We start from the raw sequence: 12,565 nt of genomic DNA on the forward strand, positions 1-12,565 counted from the left end.
TAAATCAAACATAGTTCTACTTCTTTCATGTCCAAGTTCCCTGTTAAATTTCATCATTAAAAAGTTATATTTAAGATTTAAATTAGATGAACAATCTATTTATCCGTTGAACGTTTCGTCCCTATATTTGGGACTTTCTCAGCAACTCGATAATTATGTTCACAAGTCAATATAACATCATTTCTCATTACAGTCATAAGTATTCACTATCATATATATAGAGTCCTACCATATCTACCGTTATCCTACCATAACTTTTCGAACACTATATAATATATATATTTAAGAATTATATATTCTATAATATATTATATTTAAGAACGTTAATCGCGAGACAAATATTACAACGCCACGTGATTCTCAATGTTTTAAAAGAAAACCCAGACTGTGTGTGCCGTTTGCTGCATTCTACTTTTCGGAAAGGTGGTTGACCTTTATCGGAAATTATCGCTAAACCTATAATAGAACTGGAGAACTCGTCGACAAAACGAGCTTCATGAGTTCGAATTCTTATCGACTGGAAAAACCCCCGTGAAGGACGAACAAAGAGCTTCGAATGGGATACTATTCTATTCTTTACTGTTTCCATTCACCTTTTTTCTTTTTTTTTTTCACTCTCCTCCTACACTTCTGTTCTCTTTTTTTAAAAAAAAAAAAAAAAAAAACAAAGAAAGAAAGAGACAAAAGAGAATAGATTGGCAAAAAAGTAGGAACGATCGAGGAACCGCGTTAGCATAAATTCAACGACGGTGTGGGGAGGGGTAAGGAGGGGGGATCAGAATACTCGTGATAAAAAAAGAAATGAAACATTATTTCTGATCGTTGTACGTTCAAACTATTGAAAATTTAACTAACTAAGAATGGTTAATTCTCGTTAATACAATTTTAATTTGGGATAAAAATATTCAAGGTCGAAGATTTAATTAAAAATTTACGTAACACGATGGTTGCGGCCGTTGAAAGAAAGGGGAAAAGAAAAAAGAAAGAAAGAAAGGTAAAAGACGCGTCTCATTAGCGATATTTTCTGAATCTACGTGACAAAACAAACTAGAAGACAGGAAGATAGAGAGAAAAAAATAGAAAGAAAAAAAAAGAGAGAGAGAGAGAGAGAGCGATATTTTCTGAATCTACGTGACAAAACAAACTAGAAGACAGGAAGATAGAGAGAAAAAAATAGAAAGAAAAAAAAAGAGAGAGAGAGAGAGAGAGGTCCTACAAAGCAGAAGAAAGATGAGTAGATATGAAACCGAAGAAGCTAACGCATCTGTTCATGGTTTTGATCTCGTTTTAACATCAGAAGCTGTTTGAATCGATATGACTCACACGAGAGTAACAGAGAGAGAAAGAGTATTAACGTGTGACGTGAACTAAAAGACAATAGCGAGTGTTGTAAAAGGAAACGAAAGGGCTCGTTACTCTTCATGCATAGTCGCCAAGTGATATCAGATAGTTTGAAGATCCTTTAAACCGAACTAGACGCTAACAAACCACTCAAAATGTAGAGACGAGATACCAACACACATATACAGATACACACAGTAGATATATACACATATTCCTACAATACATACACGTACGTAAACGTGTTAGTTCGTTAGAAGGATTCACCTAGAAACCGTAAGAGGTGAATTGTTCAATGAGCTATCGTCCAGTTCAGTTAACGTAGGTGTGATAGAACTAAGAAGGGACAGTTTCGGTCGAATTTCTAGGCTATTGGTGGATACTGAACCTGATTCGTTCGAATTTAGAGTATGAACTGATTGTTAAAGGGAAATTGGTAGAAAGGTTAGCCACATCAAACGAAGAACTTAAAGTACTTACTTACTGAGCCAATCTCCAATTATCGAGGACATAGATGCTAGACAACGTCGTCTTACTATTGGTTACGTCTTTGGGCTACTTCTCCGATGTCTTCGTTGTCCTTTAATCGGGTATCAAGTAGCAGTTCTATCTCTTTCTATCTATCTAACTATTTCCTTCCTTCTCTAACATTCCTTTCAGTAACGTACGTGATTCTCTTCGAGAAAACTCATCCTCTTCTATTCTTATTTCCCCCCCCCCCGCTTCTTTCTTTTACTATTCTTTTTTTTCTTCTCTTATTTTTATTCTTATTTTTTATCTGTGTTTCTATTCTTTTTTGTTTTCTTTTTTAGATAGGACAACAAGACATCGAGATTTTCCTTACTTTCAGACAACGAATGTTTATGGAACATTTATTGCATTAGGATTATTCTTATAGAGATAAATAAAAAGAAGTAAGAAGCATGAGTTGTTTTAATTTAAACGCGACTATTGTACATCCACGATAATGAAATTTAAACGTGATTTAACTTATTTTTCGTTTTTTTTAGGCTATTATTTTATTTTCTTTTGAGAATAGAATGAAATAGAGTCACGTGTCTTTCTTATGTGCATTTGGGATAATTTTAAGAGACAAATTTTGGATATTTTTTAATGCAGATGTTAAATACTGATTCATTTGTTTTACCTTGAACGATTAAAGGGTTTTTTTTCCTCTTTAGATTGTATCAAGACGTCGAAATTTTTTTCTTACGTCCGAACAACGAAAATAAATTAAATATCTAGTACTAATACTATTTTTCGCATTGATTTTATTCTTACTGATGAAAGTAAAACGAATTTTATTTTTATTCTCGGACACCACTACCGTGTATCAACGATAATGAATTTTAAACGTAACTTGGTTTTCTTTTTTTTTTTATTCAATCGGTCATTCCTCGCCACATTTAATTTCTTTCACGAGTAAAATAAAGAAAAACACCTGAACTTTATCGCTAGTGCGATAATCTTTTGAAAAGACCGAAACGTGTAATACTTTTTCCACACAGATATCGAATACTGATATTTATTTTCTTCCCTTGATGATTGGAATCTCTCATTCTTTCTCTTTCTCTCTTCTTACTTTTTTACTTTTCTTTTTATTGTTTCTATTCTTTTTTTTTTTTTTCTTCAGACGTACGGAAACAAGAAAGAAATCAAGATTTCTCGTGATATCGATAGACAACGTAAGTTTATAGAACATTCTATTGTACACGGATTATATTGTTTCACGGTGGAGAAGCATGATTTATCTCTAACAACAACACGGTCCACGATAATGAAATTTAAACCCACCTCTATTTCTTTTTCTTTTTCTTTTCTCTTCTTTTCTCTACTTTTCTTTTGTTTTCTGTTCTTAAGTAAGCATTTCCCGCCGTTTTCATTTTCGTTCGAGCGTGAAACGAAGAAAAGCGCATGTCTTTTATTGCATCTCTAAAGTAAGGGACAAATGTGTAATACCTTTTCACTGACAACGAATACTAATACACCTTCCTAACTTCTTTGAACGATTAAAATCGCATTTTATTTCTTCTTTTCATTTCATTTTCTATTTCCATCCAAACCATTTGATTTGAATGAATCAATTGAACGTTAAGATTCATTCAAATTCACTATCATACATTCTGGGTATTTCAAAATTCGTTTCATCTAACTGCAAAAATTTATACAATCTTATTTTTTAGGGGATAAAGGGGTGACCAATTGTTCAGAATATCAAAGACTCATCACTTAATTCTCTATCATTAAACGAATAATATTATTTATACTTCTGTTGGTTTTTTGGTAAAACGAATTGTGAAACATCCTTGCCTATTATTTTCAAAAAGTTTAACCCTTCTTTGCATGATGATGGAAATTTCAATCATACTATTGAGTCAACAAAAAAAGGTACTCAAAACCCTTGTACTGTATATTTTTTGTTGCTGGCAACTTTTTAAGCGACTATTGCGTACAACAAAACGCAGTTGTCAAAAAATAGCACTAGGATTTTTTTAAATATTTCTCCTTTAATCTAGAGCATTAATTAGATCACCCTGATTTATTTTAAAAAAAAAGAAAAAATCATGCAAAGAAGGGTTAAGAGAATAATGTGAATTTGATCGAAAGAATTTTACCACTTAAATAGCATCTAAACATTGCTGAGTGCAAAACAAATTTTCTATCCTAAAGTAATATTAATAATCGTATATCTCAACGGAAACGATTCGATGAGTTATTAACCCCTTAACATACAATGACGTCATTCATTTCATATGCCATTTTAGATTTTGAGATTTCGGAAACGTCAAGCATATACTATCAGATAATTTCATTATTTCATTCATTTAATTAATTGTCTAATTAATAATATATATCAACCTAATTTTAATATAACATAACAATGCAAAATTACAAATAAATAAAACAATAACTTATCAAGCTTGTACATTACCATAAAATTTGATTTCTACGTCAAAGGGGTTAATTTAAGTTAAAGATATCGTTCGAATAGTTAACGTGTTACACTTACCCTCCTCTTCCATTAATCGAATGCTACGAGTACGAAAGAGTAGAACAAAAAAAAAAAGAAAGAAAGCAAGAAAGATAGGACGAACGAAAGAAAAAAAAGAAAAAAGTGGTTGAGAGGGGGCAGCTCGGGCGGAAGTATAGAAAGAAAAATAAGAAAGAAAAAGATAGTAGAAAAAGGGTAGGCAAGTTTTATTACCCATGTTTTTGTCAACCCTCGGAGGGATCGGCCATTCCCTTTTTCTTAGCAGTGATATTTCACCATAGCCAAGAAGAAACGTTCACCTCTTAAGCATTTGAACCCATCGAGCGTAGCCCGAAGAGAGAAACGTACAAAAAGAAAAGAGAAGCAGTATATATCGGAGAAGGGGTAGTTACCCGCACTGCAGAATTGCCATTTTCCACTCTCCCCCCCCCCTTCCCCCGTTCCCCTTTTTCTCTCTGACTCTCTCTCTCTCTCTTTCTTTCTTCCTTTCTCCTTCCATTTTACTCCCCTAATCCCAACACCATAAATTAGTTCGGACGGAAGTTCGATACGTTAGTTGCATTTGTCCACGGTACGCCGAAAATAAAGAGGAGTCGGTGAAGAAGCTCGCGAGTAAAAGCTCTCACCCCCCTTCCCAACAACCCTCAAACCCCAATACCAAAACCCAATCCCCCTACCATCAGCCACCACCACCAACACCATCACCACTATACTCTTACCACTCTTGCAATCTTTATTTTGGATTTTCCTGACCGTTCATTTCTTCCCTTACCTTCCCTTTTTTATTTTTGTTTACTCTTCCTACTACGTATTCTACTCGAATCGTTTTAATTATTTATTAGTCAAAGTATTTCAACTAAAAATTGTAACGAAGTATTCGAATGAGTAGTAGAAGAGAGATTGATTTGTCGTATCATACGAAAAATATTTTCCACGATTTGTTAAATAGCAAAATGATAAATTAACATTCGTATTCAAACGTATAATTAACCTGCATTTCAATAAAATAGAAAAAAAAAAAAAAAATGAAAGAAAATAAAAGAAAAAGAAAGGAAATATTGAGCGTTGTTATTTGAATACCGAGAAACGTAAACAATTATCTTGGTTTAACTGTAACAATATTCCGATTGATTAGCTCGTTTGTTAAAGTAATGCGATGATGAAATGTGCATAATTTAAGGATAATTAATTGTTATGGCGCAGCTGTGTTACAACCCGCGTTCAATATAGATGCATTATATTTATGATTCACGTTTTGATGAGAAGAGGCTTTTGTAAAATTATTAATAACATAATTTTCATATCGTCAACTAGATGCATCAGTAGTAGTAGTATTAGTAACAGTAGCAGCATCTTCATCATCTTCGACCTTTTCATCTATCTTTCTCTTCCTCTATCTATCTCTCTCTCTCTCTCTCTATCTTTCTTTCTCTTTTACCATCTGCTCGTAGCTAATTAGCAAGCATAACTTCGTTAGTGGTTTTAGCTCGAAGGTAAAGCTTTCGTTGGAACGAACTTTAGATCAGGCAGAGATCGAACCTAAGTCCTGATGCTTTTATATGATCGATGATCTATCCATGGTATCAATTTTCCTACCTAACGTTACATTGTTACGCGTTCTATTATATTAATGACATCTCTCTCTCTCTCTCTCTCTCTAACTCTCACCAGCTTACTTTACAATCCGTAATGTAGGTACAATGGAATAATAACGCTGAAACAATAGCCTTGGCTTAGAATTCGAATCAATCATCGTATCTAGGATCTCATCTAGATGAAAAAAATGTCAAAGACACGTGATGGGAACTCGGTAAAGGTAAGAAACAAGAAATTGAACTCGTAGGATTCGAGATAGCTTTATTATGATGGTATTCATCCAAACTCGCGAAATAGAAAATTCATTTTAGCTTTAACATCGAATTCGATTCGATTCGATTCGATATTGAATCAGGATAACGAGATAAGACGAATTAGCGATGTTATTCGTTTAAATCTCATAGTGATTTATCTTTTAGATGAAATTTTTGAGATTAAATATGTCGTTGGAAATTTTATTGATAGATTTTTCAAAGTTATATATATATATATGTTCGACACATTTCGTTTTTAACGATTACTTGCTAGAGAAAAAACATTTCCGGTCAATTTTAGAAATTGGATAGTTGAAAAAAAAAACCCCAAAAAAAAGAAAGTAAAAACGGATCGGAAAAAAGAGAGAGAGAAAAAGGAAATGAAAAAAATAGTAATAGATGAGTAGAAGTGGTAAAAAAAAAAGAGAGACACGAACAAAATTAGATATATGTATTTTGCTCGCATCTATGCTTCATTTTTCTCTTTTCCTTTTTCATATCTTTTTTTTTGTTTTTTCATCGAAGGCTTTTATTGTCGACGAACGAAGGGAAGTCGGATGATTGTGCCAGAAATGGTTCGGTAAGAAGTCGGAGGGGTGAAAGTTTCTTCTTTCCCCTTTTTGGACAAAACGGAAGGCTTCTCGCCATTACGAAATCTCTTCGAGATTTTATAGCACGAAATGATAAATAATTTATCAGGATATTATATGAAGAATAATAATCGTACGTTGTGTGCGTAGATAAAAAACTAAACCAAAAAAAGAACACAACAATTTCTTCCAATTAGATGTTGAGAAGCATTTGACTCGGTGTATAACGCAAATTTAACGAAACGTAATTTATAGAAAACGTCTACGATAATAAAAAAGAAATAAAAGAAGTAATGAAAAGTAAAATGAAACCAATAATTATCGGAAAAATTTCGTCAAGTTTTCAAGTAAATATATTTTTCCGTGCATCTAAGATCAAAATAAGAAAAAAGAAAAGCTATAGAAAATAATACGTAAGATGATCGTAGAGAAAAAAAAAAAAAAAGGTCAAAGGTTAGCAGGTATACTCGTTCCGGTTTTAACGGAAGTACGTTGCAGGAATTTTGGATAAGGCCAATGGCAACGAACGTAAGTCGACTTTCCGTTGGAAGCGACGATGCGTGTAGCCGGATTTCTCGTAAGGCGAACGTGATCTAAAATTCTGTCCTTATATTTTATTCATGATTTCAATCAGCGGTCGAATATCACTTTACAAGTGCGAAACTTCGTTACTTGATCGAACCAATCGACTGATTCGTTAACGATCCTCTTCCTATCCTATATATATTTATATATATATGTATACGTACATATGCATATACTATATTCTATTTGATGCATCATCAAAAACCATGTGAATTTCTAATTGACAGATATTATAACCTATCATACGTTTTCCCCTTTTTTTTTTTTGTTTTTTTTTATCTTTTTCCAAAAGGTATTATACCCTTTTATAAATCACGACTATCATTTCGTTCAAAGGTTTATTGTTATTTTATACTAAAAGCTTTATATCAAAGAAAATATATATATATGTATATACATGGGATAAGATAAATGAAATATATAAAAGAGAGGGGTGAGAGGGGCTGGGGGTAAAAAAAAGGAAGAATAAAGTCCACTTTAAAATCCATCCGAATGGAAATTACGAAACGCACTAAGCTCAACGTAAATCACGAACGGGGGTGCGAAGTTTTACCCGATAGAAAATTTCATTACTTGGAAAAAAAAAAAGAAAAAAAAGAATAAAAAGGAAAGGAAAGGAAGAAAGAGAAAAAAATAAAACAGGAAAAAAGCATGATTGAAAAGATGAAAAGAGATGGAGAAAAGAAAAAAAAAGATAGACAGAAAGTAGTGTGGTAGACGGCGATAAAGGACAGGAAGATAATCACCGGGTATTAAAAACCGCAGTCACGTTAAGTAGGATATTTCGTAGAAAAAATATTCGAATATAAAAATGTCAGGAATAATTATTTTAACGAACGTGTTCATTTTCTATCTTTTTTTTTTTCCCCAATCATCTCTATTCCTTTTGCCTTCTATTCAATTTTCCTTTTTTTTTATCTCTCACTCGTATAAACAAAACATCGAGAGTGATAAACGATACACAAATGCAATTTAATAAGAGAAACAAAATAAATAAATAAATAAAAAAGAAAACAATACAAAATTAACACACACACACACACGCACACACAGAGAAAAACAAACGTTTTGCCTCTTGATGAAATAAAACTCGACAATTAGATTTTCAACCGCGATTCGTAGAAGAAAAAGAAAAATAAAAAAAAAAGAAGCAAAAAGCAAGAATCTTAAAAACGTGGTAGAGAAGTTAGGGAAAATGAAGAAAAAAATTAATGAATTTTATATAACTTGTTTTAATTGTATCACTGACCTTCGATTATATTCGTAGAATAAATCAGTAGTAATAATAGCAGCAGCAGGGATAGCTGCGCGATTGGATAAAACCTCGAAACGATAGTGCGGATCAGCGACATCCATCTAAAACTTGGCGTTACGCCGCGATGTAGGAAAAGGGACGATTCGCGCCGGAATCTCGGTGCTGACTGGCACACGACGGGGTTACTGTGCCTCACAAAGTGTCGGTGAGAAGAAGGGGTGAAACACGACGAACGAACCCACGAACGAACGAACCAACGAGAGAAAGAGAGAGAGAGAGAGAGAGAGAGTGAGAGTGTACGAACGAACGAGAAGAGAAGAGAAGAGAAGACTGTGTGTGTGTGTGTGTGTATGTATATGTGTTTGTGTGAAAGAGAAAGAGAGAGAGGGAAAGATGCTTTTCTCGTGACGTGCTTTAGGGTTTGTTCGCATGCGCCCATCCAGGTTCACGTGCCTTCCGCCATCGCGAATCGTAGGATCCGCCTTCCTCATAGGAAAGACACGTTTCCAAGAGGATATACAGAGAAACACACGTAAAGGAAAGGACGATTCCAACCTATCTTTTCTTTCTTTTTCTTTTCTTTTTTTTTATTTCTTTTTTAAGCCGTCTATCGATCTCTTTTTATCTATTTATCTATCTATCTATCTATCTATCTATATCTATCTGTCTATCTCGTTTTCCCTTTTTATCCATTCGTCTCTGTTTCTCGTATCGATATTATCTTCTTCTTGCATGTTTCAAGAGAATCGATGAACGATCGAACCTCCACACTCTCTGTCTCTCTCTGTTTCTCTATAACTCTTTCTCTCTCTTTCTCACACCTATGCTATTATCTATGCCGGACTATAAACAGCCTGGGGAAAGTGGAACTTCGAAGCTCGCGTGAAAATACGATAATATCGTATCCAAACTATTCACCTTTCTGAACGTAATACATGTGTTTGATGTGTGATCAACGTATGTTTCTCATTAACCATTCAGTTATCATACTTTTTATTAAAATAGTTAGAAAAATAAATGTGTCGAATGATTCGAGAATCTGGTAATTCATTTTATACAATCGTTGATCAATTTAAAAAATACAAAATAAAAATAATAATAGATTATTTCATATAATGTACAATGGTTTCCTAATGTTCAGTAATTATGATATGTTTCTCATTAAACATTCAGTTATCATATATTTTATTAAAATAGTTAGAAAAATAAATGCGTAGAATGAATTGTGAATCTGTTCATTTATTTTATATAATCATTGAACAATTTAAAAAATAAAAAATAAAAATAACAATAGATTATTTCACATAATGTACAATAGTTTCTTAATTTTCAGTGATTATGATATGTGATCAATGATTGTTTCTCATTAATTATTTAGGTATCATATTTTTTATTAAAATATTTAGAAAAATAAATGTGTCGAATGATTTATAAAAATCTGTTAATTTATTTTATACAATCGATCAATTTAAAAAATAAAAAATAACAATAGATTATTTCACATAATGTACAATAGTTTCCTAATGTTCAATAATTATGATGTGTTTCTCATTAACTATTAAGTTATTATATTTTTTATTAAAATATTTAGTAAAATAAATGCGTAGAATGATTCAAGAATCTGTTCATTTATTTTATACAATCGTTGATCAATTTAAAAAATAMAAAATAAAAATAATAATAGATTATTTCATATAATGTACAATGGTTTCCTAATGTTCAGTAATTATGATATGTTTCTCATTAAACATTCAGTTATCATATATTTTATTAAAATAGTTAGAAAAATAAATGCGTAGAATGAATTGTGAATCTGTTCATTTATTTTATATAATCATTGAACAATTTAAAAAATAAAAAATAAAAATAACAATAGATTATTTCACATAATGTACAATAGTTTCTTAATTTTCAGTGATTATGATATGTGATCAATGATTGTTTCTCATTAATTATTTAGGTATCATATTTTTTATTAAAATATTTAGAAAAATAAATGTGTCGAATGATTTATAAAAATCTGTTAATTTATTTTATACAATCGATCAATTTAAAAAATAAAAAATAACAATAGATTATTTCACATAATGTACAATAGTTTCCTAATGTTCAATAATTATGATGTGTTTCTCATTAACTATTAAGTTATTATATTTTTTATTAAAATATTTAGTAAAATAAATGCGTAGAATGATTCAAGAATCTGTTCATTTATTTTATACAATCGTTGATCAATTTAAAAAATAAAAAATAAAAATAACAATAGATTATTTAACATAATGTACAATAGTTTCTTAATTGTCAATGATTATGATGTGTGATCAACGATTGTTTCTCATTAACCATTCAGTTATCATGCTTTTCATAACCATATTTAGAAAAATAAATATGTCGAATGATTCAAGAATCTGTTAATTCATTTTATACAATCGATCAATTTAAAAAAATAAAAAATAACAATAGATTATTTAATATAATGTACAATAAGTTTCCTAATGTTCAGTGATTATTTTAATGAAGTTAGTTGGAACAAGAGGAGAGGTACATTTTCGGTCCATGAATTAATAATGATTTCTACGTTTCTAAGATACTTTAGTCGACTATGATCGGATAAGTAGAAGAAGAAAGAGAATCAAGAGAGTGTATGTATGAGAAAGAGAGAGAGAGAGAGTGAGTGAGTGAGTGAGTGAGAGAAGTAAGGTAGTAGTAAGTGCGCGAATGTAGTCAGACGTAGCTAAACTTTAAGCATAGAAGTTCTCCTAGCGCGTATCCTTGGCATCATATTAAACTTCCTTCTAGTTCGAACTCTCTGTGAAACGTACGTAACGGGTAACGAACGAAATAAGGTACAAATTGAAAATTGTCCTTAAAAAGACGAAGAAGAAGAAAAAGTAGAAGTAGGAAAAGAAATAAAAATGATAACGAAAAAAACCGGACGAATATTGAAATGAAAATTGCAAATCGCGGAACTGTCCGCGGAAATGAACAAGCGGTACAGGCTAAAAAAAGCGACGACATTTTAAAAAAAACGTATCCGGAGAGTGAGAAATAATTATCCAGTTTAAGAGGGAGTGGGGTGGGGTGGGGGGGGGGAGAAAAAGTTATATCGCGCGGAAAAGTTGTTTCGCGATACGTAACTTTTCGGTGCCAACGTTTGAACGAGGAAAAAAAAAAAGAAGAAATAAATAACGAAAAGATAAAAAAAAGAAATTATTATTATAATAATAAAAAAAAAAATACTATTAGAATAATCTATATAAGAGGAAAAAAAAAATATGTGTTCTCCGGTGGAGAGAAAAGAAGTGGGAGAAGGAAGAAAAAAATAAAATAAGGAAGTAAAAATAATGATGACACTATGGTAACCAAAGGTAAATGCTGAGCGTGTATCTGCAAGCAAAGTTTCAATAGCGTCGTTAGAAGTTTGCTGTGTGCATTAGGGTGAAGGAAGTTGTTCTTTTCTTTTTCTTTTCTCTCTCTCTCTCTCTCTCTCTCTCTCTATCTATCTCTTTATATTTTATTTTTTTTTTTTTTTTAATACATCGGTATGCGAGTAAGTATACACGTGTAGAGGTGTCTTTAAAAGAGAGAGAGAGAGAGAGAGAGAAAAAAAAGCGGGATATTTAAAACAGCGAGATTCGGTTATTCGAGGGGAAAAAAGAAATGGTTTTCCGTTATTTTTTCTTTTTTTCTTTTTTCCCCACGACTTGGCCGAGATAAAAACGGAAACATTATCGAGGAGTTCATGTCGAATGGTTAAATTAGGTTCGTGATTCGAGGAATCGGCGAGTATAGTATACGTATAGTAGGGAGTACTTTGAGTTGAAACTGCTGATCGATCAGTCGATACCTTTAACCATTGACCTACTTCATTGATTATCGTATTGTAACGTAATTACTTGCACCATGCGGTAATTACACGGTATGCAATCCCATGAGTTCTCGCGGATTAAAT

The 12,565-nt window shown here is 32.0% G+C and overlaps 1 protein-coding gene across 2 annotated transcripts in view; it reads right to left on the reverse strand.

The window, feature by feature from the left end:
• The window catches only part of LOC106786005 (limbic system-associated membrane protein-like), a 194,021-nt gene that overhangs the window by 73,554 nt on the left and 107,902 nt on the right, over window positions 1–12,565 (reverse strand). The window contains exon 1 of one of the 2 annotated variants that reach the window (XM_014746940.1): window positions 8,608–8,836. The exons of the other annotated variant lie outside the window; for it this stretch is intronic. Coding sequence (XP_014602426.1) covers window positions 8,608–8,710 — 103 coding nt within the window. The 5' untranslated portion in view covers window positions 8,711–8,836. Of the gene's footprint in view, window positions 1–8,607; window positions 8,837–12,565 lie in introns of those variants that run through there. 2 annotated transcript variants of the gene reach the window in all.

This window comes from Polistes canadensis, unplaced genomic scaffold (assembly GCF_001313835.1).
Source record: "Polistes canadensis isolate GaletaPanama2010 unplaced genomic scaffold, ASM131383v1 scaffold_62, whole genome shotgun sequence".
NCBI lineage: Eukaryota > Metazoa > Arthropoda > Insecta > Hymenoptera > Vespidae > Polistes > Polistes canadensis.